The sequence below is a fragment of the Egretta garzetta genome, unplaced genomic scaffold (assembly GCF_000687185.1).
Source record: "Egretta garzetta isolate BGI_Z169 unplaced genomic scaffold, ASM68718v1 scaffold158, whole genome shotgun sequence".
Lineage (NCBI taxonomy): Eukaryota > Metazoa > Chordata > Aves > Pelecaniformes > Ardeidae > Egretta > Egretta garzetta.
Genome location: NW_009260430.1, coordinates 744,874 through 754,917, shown reverse-complemented (window position 1 = coordinate 754,917; position 10,044 = coordinate 744,874). Strand labels below are relative to the sequence as shown.

The following is a 10,044-nucleotide window of genomic DNA, read 5'->3' as shown; positions in this document are numbered from 1 at the left end:
AACGCGGGGCCCGGGACCGATCGGCCCCTCAGCCGGGCCCGGGCGGGTCCTGCCTCCCGCGGCTCAACTTTCCTGGCTTTGGCAATAGTTTAGAGGAAGACAAACCTGTTGGAAACGGGCCGGTGGCGAGAAGGCGCGCTGCCGTACCGCTGTGATCGTGATTTGAAAGGTCGAAATGATTAAACGCCGGCTTAAATTTTAGCAAAGCGCTTGGCTTCCAAATATGAAAAAAAACCTCCATAGTCGAGAAAAATATTGGCAGATAACATTTTAGTAGTGTTGACAGGAGTACCTTTGGGGACAGCGAAGCTAAACAAGTGCCAGTCTTTTAATTGTACAGCAGATAATGTAGCACGTACAGTTTTGTAGCTGTGCAATACATGTGGCTGTCCTGTGCAAGTTTTGGTGAAAACTTTAAAGCGAATACTGTTTATGTAGGCTTTGCTTTAAAGGTTTGTTACAGTTTTTCTGGCTAGCTGTCAAACTCTTTGATTCACTTGTTTCACACTGTGATGCTGTGTGTCCTGTGTGACTTGTAAACAGGATTTATTTAGAGTGGATGTAAGAGTAAGTTCAAGAAGATGGTATTTGAATGGGTTTTTTTGATAGTTGATGAAAGCAGCTTTATAGGCTGGCTAGTAGATGTGAAAGAGTGCAGGAACAAGGAGGAGAAAAATGTAAAGTTATGGTTTGAGATAAAAGGGTCTCTTTTGAACTATTTAAAAGATCTCATAAAAAAAGATACAAAGATGGTAGTATCACAGTGCTTACACGCATTAAACTTACCTCTTCTTGAAGCATGTTGAATGAGATGCTTTTCATTTCTTTTCTTGTAGTAAGAGTCCAGGATGAGTTATGCAGAAAAACCTGATGAAATCACGAAAGATGAATGGATGGAAAAACTTAATAACTTGCATATCCAGAGAGCAGACATGAACCGCCTTATCATGAACTACCTTGTTACAGGTAAAAATGAGTAGCAGTGCTAGGAGGCTGTTAGATGCATGTTGCTTATTTCGTCAAGACAGTTTAGGCTAGACTATGCTATAGGTGGAGTGAAATTAAGGGCTTTAAGGATTCAGTGCTTGCTGTTGGCTTCTCTTAGCAATGTACGACCGCTCTTGTGTTCTCTTCAGTAGAAACAGACTAAGATTCAGAGACCAAGCAGTTATCCTGCCACAGAAGTGACATTTCTTAACCTTAACTCTTCTGCTAAAAGGTACAGAAAAGAAAGTATTTTCTGGAATGCTGTTAACAAATACGACCCACTTCTGTATGACATCCTTTTTTGTGCCATTAAAAGAGAGTTCAGGACATGTTGCAGTAATTAAATAGTACTCTGAAAGCTGCACAGAACAACTACTAGAAGCAAGTTTCAACTGGCTAGAAAAACTCTGAAAGGGCACTCTTGTCAAAAATAGTTTGAGATCACAAATATTAACCTCTTCAGTATATAGCCTAACTTTACACTTAGAACAATCAAAACCCCTTGGAAATTGTCCCTAGCAATTATGGTGCATGCCATCAGAGTAAGCTATGCTAGGGCGGAGGCATCTGTATCCGATCTACACCCCTGTTTACATTGATGTGTAGGTGAAGTGTCTTGGATGAAGGAAGAGCATCTTAATGGCATAAATAATTTTTGTGTGTATGAAAGTGTGACTTAGGATTTAAAATAGCTGTTGCACCTATTAAAAAAAATAGTACGAGAAAGGAAAATTAACTTTCTGTTTCTTGTCAGTAACACTGCTAGGTCTGCGTAAACAGATTTAGGGGCTGGAGGGATTAGCAAAACCACCCAAATTTTGAAAATGTGATTTTTAAAATCCCATTTTGTAATAAGTACGCTGCTCTATTTAAGTATAAAACAAGCTTTCAAGTTAGGAGGTATTGGACTACAAGTTGCACGCATCCTTAGAGAACGAGGGCACTTGAGTTAAGAATGAATTAAGCGTGTACTGTCAGATGTCTTTTCCATAAATCCCTGTTTAAATAGATAGTTTTTCAGAAGTTCAGACTTACTGCCTGTGCATTTTGGGGGTTTAAACATTACTCGAACCTTTCCATTTAAGCTAATTTTTTTAAGTGTTTCATAAAATACATTTTATAGGATAAATTGTTTCTATTTCAGAGGGCTTTAAAGAAGCAGCAGAGAAATTTCGCATGGAGTCTGGAATTGAACCCAGTGTTGACTTAGAGACTCTCGATGAAAGAATAAAAATTCGAGAAATGATATTGAAAGGACAGATTCAAGAAGCCATTGCGTTAATAAACAGCCTCCATCCAGAATTGCTAGATACAAACAGATATCTTTACTTTCATTTGCAGGTAAGGACAAGTGGCAAACTTCAGCTTTGTTTTAGAGGTTGCTGAGAGACTGGAGAAAGTAGTGCAGATTTTACGAGTGTGTTGGGAGGTTTGCGACTGAACGTGGATGCAATTTCAACTGTTTGTTCTTGGCGTCATTTTGTAGCAACTGGAAACTTTGTGGCATGGTGCAGAAACCATCATATACAATGACTATTGTGAAAACTTAGAACAGCAGCAGCGGCCTGTGACTTTACCAACTTCCAATTACTGTTAGTCTGAATTTCTAGTAGTTCCTTTAGTAACACATCTTTTCAATACCTGTTACTGAAAAGCGTTGGGTTACCTTTTTCAGTAGGTTTTGTAGACAAGTCTGCTGCTCCTTGTCTCGCACGTGGAGAAGAATGGCCCTCAAACTGCCAAATTATCGATTAATGTCTGTCTCAAATTACACACTAATGTCTGAAGATTACAGTTGTGAAATACTGAGGATTTGTTAATTTGTTTAGCTAATATTGCTGTGTCTTTCATATGTAGCAGCAGCATTTGATTGAACTGATTCGGCAGCGTGAGACAGAAGCAGCTCTGGAATTTGCTCAGACCCAATTAGCAGAACAAGGCGAGGAGAGCAGGGAATGCCTGACAGAAATGGAGCGTACGCTGGCTTTGCTTGCCTTTGATAATCCCGAGGAATCACCATTTGGAGACTTGCTTAACATGATGCAGCGACAGAAGGTAGTCCTTTTTCAAGAGGAAATTGATGTCTTTTATTCGTATGTGGTGAAAATAGTGTCCAAATATTTTTGAAATGCTTAGAAAAAATTTATATAGTGGTATGCAAAAGAACAGAAGTATTTCTTAAGCAAGATGCAAAAAAAAAAAAATGGTGTTAATGTATTCAGCTTCTTGGCTCTCTTCCTTGTTTTTACCAGGCTCATAGTCTATGGAGCTTTGTCCTGACCATGTTCTGAGGAATTAGCACGCTAGGTGTGATCTTTTCAATGTCTGTGTCACATTAGCAGTGTTAGTCATAGGAAAACTATTACTGAACTCCACTGTTTCTTTTCCAGGTATGGAGTGAGGTTAATCAAGCTGTTCTAGACTATGAAAATCGCGAATCAACACCCAAGCTGGCAAAGTTACTGAAACTACTACTGTGGGCTCAGAATGAGCTGGACCAGAAGAAAGTGAAATATCCCAAAATGACAGACCTCAGCAAGGGGACGATTGAAGAACCCAAGTAAAATGTGTGCAGATGGACATCAAACAATCTTAGTACTGCACAGTATACATTTATATCAGTCTGTGACTGAAATATTTTTACTACAGTACAGCACTCAATTCAGATTTTTCAATGAACATCTAATTTGAAGGGAGAAAAGTCCCTTTTAAATGCTGCAAAAACTGCATTGAAAGGCGCTGTATCTCTTTGAAAGTCTGACTTAGGCTATGCACTATAATACATTTTTAAAAAACAATTTAACAGGACAGGAAAAAATAGCATTTTTAAAAGTACAGAACTCGAGCTTTCTAATTGGCTACTGATGCCTAGTTTAGTGGCCAGTGAGTTAATACGGAGTTATATTGGCAACTATTCAGTTAAGTTTAACTGTCTCCTGTTTGAAATGTGTATATAGAACAGTGAATATTTTCTACCTTTAAGTTATAGCCAGATATACATTCCCCTTAAAAGTAACTCGTCAAGTTTTCATCTATAAACTTTGCAGTAAGGTCAACCTTTTGCTTAGGAAATAGTGTACAAACTTGTAAATCATAATTTAAGGACTTTTTTTTTTTTCTTTTTTTTTTTTTTCTTTTCCTTCTTTCTGACTTCTTGGTGCTTTATATGGTGAGAGCTATGTTCATAATGGATCAGTGACCCATCTTTTCAGGAGGAGGATTGTTGGAAATAAGTTTGGGTTTTTTCCTTAATTTTCCCAAATGACCAAAATGGCCCCCAAAGGCATTGAGGGTTTTTCTAAGAGGGGCCTTTCCCCCCTATATTAAATTTGCAGCTGTAGACACTACAGTGATTCTACTAAAGCTTTGAAGGCTACTGGATGTTTGTAAGCTGAAAGACTTGCTTGTCTTAGGAAATTAAGTGGGGGGAGAGATGCTCGTTGAAGCCTCTGATGCATCATCTTGTGCAGGATCTGCCTTCATGCTTGCAGAATAATAATTGTAGTTTTAGAGCTACTTGGGCTGTTTTTATGCCTTGAGCTGAGCAGAGCAGGGCTGTCTAAAAGCAGAAATTCCCTTTTTCTCAATTCTTCCGTACCTTTCTGAAGAGATGCAGTTCGTCTTCACCTGTATTTGTTTACTGACTGTCCTCACTCCAGTTAGGATTATAAGTTTACTGTTTAACATGTGAAGTCCAGACTTTCAAGTCAACAAATTGTGATCTTTTGGGTATGGGATGTTCTGGTTGACTCAGTTTTGCAGCACTGTACGCTGGTGTATATATCCAGCGGTAGTAAGCACTAATCTTGCCAAATCGATCTCTAGATTTTCAGGTCCATATATCAAGTTATTTGCTGAACAAAGACCGAGCGGATGGGTGAAATAGCTTAACATCGTGAGACACTGGCAGGTGTCACACCAGTCCCATACTGTACATAATCTAGTCTTGTATGGTAGATATTACCCTGTAGAATGAGACTTAGTTTTCACTTAATTTTACTGGAATACTTACGCATTAAACTGTATAAAGCTTTGCAGATACACCTGACTTACGGAAACTAACAAAACCTGTTACTGATTGCATTACTGTGAACACTGTTTACTTGTGTAGCTATTTTTTGTGGGGGGAAACCGTTGTTTGTTAAGCAGCTAATGGAGATGCGGAGCGCCAAGGTTAAGCTAGATGATGGATATAACAAAGTGATTTGTTCTCATTTATTCCTGATTGTTCTGTTCTCCACTTTGAGGCATTTGCAGTATGGAGGTCTTAAAGTTTTTACATAACAAACAAGCTATCAATAGCCCCCCAACTACAACAGCCGACTGGCTTTCCTTCGCCCAGGCTTGGTATTCTAACACCAAACTTTAACAGTTATGGGGGTTTTTTATGGTTTTTTGGTTTTATTTTATTTCTTTTTTTCCTTTTCTTTTCTTTTTCCAGTCGGCCTATGTCTAAAAACCATGTATAACTTTTAGTTTGTGAGAAACTGTATCGTTAATGTAACTTTGTTTAATAACAAACTGCAGAAACAAAACTGGAATAGCTCTAATTTCTTCATATGTAACTGATCAGCTTTTCCTCTGTTCTGGCACTTGTGTTGTTAGATCTCATCTAAAGCTTCTCCCGGATGAAGTGGAAAGTGGTGCATTTTTGTGGCATGACTAGCATTTTTCTCCATGAGAAATGCAGTATTACAGTCCTGGTTGAGAAGTTCACTGTACTTCTAGAACGCTACGTTAATTTCATAGAGTATTTGGGCAAAGATTGAGCATAGATTACTTGAATTTTCACTAGCTTGGTTTTTTTTCCATTAAAAAATAAACATGTTTTTTAAGGGGTTTAATATAAAATTAGTATAGAACTATTTCACTTTGTTTTTATGAACATGCCACATTGATAAGCAGCTTTAATCTGTAAAGTTTTTGGTAACTGCAAGAAAATATTCGAAAGCTATGCATTTTAGCGAAAGCGTAAAGGTAGTGATAATGGTACTTCTAAGGATCTTTATATTAGTGTATATAAAATAGTTTGCATATACAAATATAATATATAATCTGTTTGAAATATTCTTGAATGGTAGGGGCTGTGAAACATAATTTATGGAAATATTGTACACAGTAAACAGACCTCTCAGTACACGAATGAACTTTTTGTCATATGCATGAGAAATGTCTTATTTGGTGACTACTAATGAATGGGATTTTGTTAACCCATTTTTGTTAGATAACCACTTTAACAAGTATTATTAAATGCCACTCTGATCAGTTTGCTTTAGTGTAAAAATACATATTTTGTTCCACTTAATTTAGAACAATATGGAAATAACTTTTGTAAGAAGATCTGTTCCAAACTCAACGGTGGCAAACAAGTCTGGTAATTAAACGTGGTACACTACGCTCACTCCTCCACCCTTTCCTTTGTCGAAACCAAGTAAGGTTTTGGTTTTTTGGTTTTTTTTTTTTTCACTAACGCTATTGTCATGAAGAAGTTGGGTTGTAAAATATCCTGTCTTATACGCCTCTGCAGAAAGGCCGTGTATCAAGTGTGTTTTGATTAGGCTACAAATCTCCTTTTCTAAAACCTATCGCCTCCCTAATAACCGTTGTCTTCGCTGTTACCATGTTTCTTTCCTGCCCATCAAATCTAAGCTAAGCTGTGGTTGCTTCTGTTGTGCAATGGAGTCATTTGTGAAGGGTGGGGGATAACGGGTTTCCATGAAGATGAAGTACTGGTGGAGCTTTCTGAGAAATACTTACCGAACTGTTTAATTTTATATAGCTGGAAAAACAGAGGCTGCTGCATGGAAACTAACAGCAGAATTTTAAGTAGAGCATTTCCTCTCAAGACTTTTGAAGAGGCAAACACATACAGCTTGAAACCAGGTGAAGTACCTCTCTCTCTTTAAGATTAAACACTTTCAGCTCCTTCCACCCACGTTAAAAGAAAAATTGAAATGAATGTGGAGAGCACTTATGTAGCATTTAAGACATGTGAAATTACCTGGCAAGAATTCTGTCTCTACTCCTTGTACATATAGGGGAAGCCATTGCATTATTCTAGGGTGATTTTACTGTTTTTAATTTGTAAAATTTATGCTTTGTATGCTTGAGTATAAGCTTAAAAGCATTACTTAAAAAAATCCTTGACTAGTAGATGAGTGTTGCTTGACTTATTTCAAACCACTTTCTGTCCAAGTTCGTTACAAAGCTTATTAAATTGAGTTGGAGCGTGATCCCTGTGTGTCTTATCTTCACGGGTAACGGGGCCTCCTGCCGTCAAAAGCAGCCGAAAGCATCCTTGAGAAACTTACCTGAAAGAATAGAAAAGGGTATGGAGTCGTGTTTTGCCCTACATCTGCCTTTAGGCTACAGCAAGTTGAGACGGGTTCTGACCTGTGCCGTAGATCTCTCTTCCATGCAGAGGCGATGTCATAGAATCATTAAGGTTGGAAAAGACCTCTCGGATCAAGCCCAACCATCAACCCAACACCCCCATGACTGCTAAACCACGTCCTCAAGTGCCACGTCTACACTTTTTGAACACCTCCGGGGATGGTGACTCCCCCACCTCTCTGGGCAGCCTGTTCCCATGTTTGACCATACAAGAAATTTTTCCTAATATCCAACTGAAACCTCCCCCGAATCAACTTGAGGCCATTTCCTCTTGTCCTCTGGCCATGTCACACGTAGTTACAGCTGTGTCACACATAGTTACTGCTGTGTCACTGGTCAGTGTTTGTTTCTTCTATAAAGTTCCTTAACGAAAAGGGACAAGTGGGGTTCATAGCTGTTGCACGAGCAGCAGTGTCCCCAGCCCCGCTCCTCGGCTGCTTCGCTTCACGTGCTCAGCTGGGCAGAGACAAAACGCAAAGCTTATGAGTAGCACCCTCAAAAGGATTTGTATTTCTCAACGGACACGTCTAGGTGCCAGAAACTATTTTTATTCTGTTCCTCTCCCCTCCTGCCTTCATATCATCACGATAAGGACAAGATTGGCCAAAGTAGCAGTGGGCTGCATGTTGATACGATCGGGCACCTCAGAATGGGAAAGCCCTGTCATTCTCGGTCTCCCTCCTCATGTCAAACGGGGATTCCAACAACTCGCTGCTACCTTACACCCGCCTGGATCAATGTCTGTGTGACAGCTGCTGTTCACTCAAAAGCAGTCTCGGTTTGCCAACTCCTCTGATCCTTTGCTTCTTTTTCAGCCTGTTGCTGTCTGCGGCAGTTTTGCAAAGTTGCGTTACTTCGCACTAGAAACCGTGTGCGTTTTCTTCAGGCCGTGGAGAAGCTGCATGGAAACTGCTCTTGGTTAGCAGGGAGCTTTCCAGCCGCAGCTGGACTGTCCTTTTGGGAGACAACAACTGTCCTTTATGGAGTGTGTGCGCCTGTTTCTCCTTTCACATCCCTTCAGGATTTGGTCTTGATCTGTGCTTAACTTCACAAAATCTTCAAATAATACAACCAGTGTCTGGATAAACTTCAGGCATAGCAAATGCCCGCTCAAATATTAACCCAATAATCTTTTGTTTGGTTTAATCTTTTGACAGATTGAGCTGAACACAGGAAGAACTAGAGGAGATTGTGTTCTTGCGTAAGATTATTTTCTTGAGTCTGCACTTGTCTTCAGAACTGATTCCATTTGCCATTTAATCATCTCGGTGGGAGCTTTGCTTCTAGGAAGTTATGCGGCAGTAAAAGGGGCAACGCCTGTGTTTTTACTTTTTAAACTTTTTGATGTGCATGGGATGGATGTTAAAACACTTTAACTGCAGCTATTTTTGACAGCGAAACTAGCTGCTTAGGTGAGAAGCAGATCAGTCAAAGAAGGTGTTCACTGAAGAGGTGACGCTGAGCAGTGCAGGGAGAGGAACTGAGGAGTACGACAGATAAAGCTGACTTTGTGCGACGTGCTTGATTTCCACACTGAATCATAATTTCAGTAAGTTAGGAGCCGATGTTGCAGCGTCTGTGCTGGAGGTGCGTGCATCCCGCGGCAGCGAGACTGTATTAACTGGCACACAGGTGTGAGCTAATGAGCATGCTGTATCAGTGGTTACTGTAGCGTGCCCAAGACATTTTCAGTTCTTTTCTGAGCTTATTACATGCATTTCACTTCCTTAGTTACATCAACGCTCACCTCCCCTTCTGCCTTGAATTAACTTAATTCCAAACATATACACTGTTTAAAAAAAAAAACAACATTGAACAATGGTTTTTGATTTTTTTGGCTGCATTTTACCATGACTTGGCTCCCTCTTCTGGAAACGGGCACAGTAGCAGAGTGAATAAAAATTCTTTATAGTTTCCAGTTTCCTGTCCAAATAAAGGGAGGAAAGGCTACAACTGGATGAAGGCTAAGCCCTGTGGTTACCACACATGCTTCCCCTCAGCTTCCACTTGTGCCAAAGCTTCTTGTGTTTGTTTTCTCTGTCGGTGGCAGGTCTATGCGACCGTGTGTGACTATGCCACGGGCCTTTTGGGGGAGATCTCTTTCCTCTGAGGAAGAAATGCTGAAGCAAATGACAAAGTATGATTTTATGATTTTTTTTTTTTATTATTACTTTTGCTTTTGTCAGCCCTGGTGACCTCCTTCTCCTGGTAATACCGTTAATCCCTCTTGATTCAAGTGGCTAACTGCTCTTTGGGGACCTGCAAAGCATCCCTGTTAGGAGAAGCAGGGGTGAGTTAGCTAAGCTTCGGTCTGCTAAAGGCTTAATTTTCATGAGCATTCTCAGGCTGCTGGCTGCAGGAGCAGCAGAGGGGAGCTGCCCCCCTGCACCTGCACCCTGTGCTTTTTGGTGCAGCCCAGAAGCACCGGTACCTTTCCCCAAGGCCATGTCCGACCTTGGCCGGGCTCTGCGGGAGCTCCTTCATCCTTTGCTGACCTGAAGTTTTGCAATGCCTGCATCCGTGCTGCTGTCGGTCACAGAATCACCTGAGCGGTGCCTTCCCAAAGCTCCTCCGCCTGCTCGTTCAGATTCCTGAAGCGAGTCACGAGTCCTCTTGTTTTGGACTGAGATAACCATCATTCTAATTATCCATTTCCATAAAGGA

The 10,044-nt window shown here is 40.4% G+C and overlaps 1 protein-coding gene across 1 annotated transcript; it reads left to right on the top strand.

The window, feature by feature from the left end:
* The first annotated feature begins 809 nt into the window (after positions 1-809).
* Positions 810-6,418, top strand: GID8 (GID complex subunit 8 homolog). Its single transcript, XM_009643696.2, has 4 exons — positions 810-966; positions 2,132-2,328; positions 2,845-3,042; positions 3,378-6,418. The coding sequence occupies exons 1-4, from the start codon at positions 849-851 to the stop codon at positions 3,549-3,551; spliced, it is 687 nt and encodes a 228-aa protein (XP_009641991.1). The 5' UTR covers positions 810-848; the 3' UTR covers positions 3,552-6,418.
* Positions 6,419-10,044: the final 3,626 nt, after the last annotated feature.

Coding starts and splice junctions, on each gene's coding strand:
- GID8 (XM_009643696.2), top strand. CDS start 849: ATGAGTTATGCAGAAAAACCTGATGAAATCACGAAAGATGAATGGATG. Junction 2,329..2,844: donor ATCTTTACTTTCATTTGCAG/GTAAGGACAAGT, acceptor TTTCATATGTAG/CAGCAGCATTTGATTGAACT. Junction 3,043..3,377: donor ACATGATGCAGCGACAGAAG/GTAGTCCTTTTT, acceptor TTTCTTTTCCAG/GTATGGAGTGAGGTTAATCA.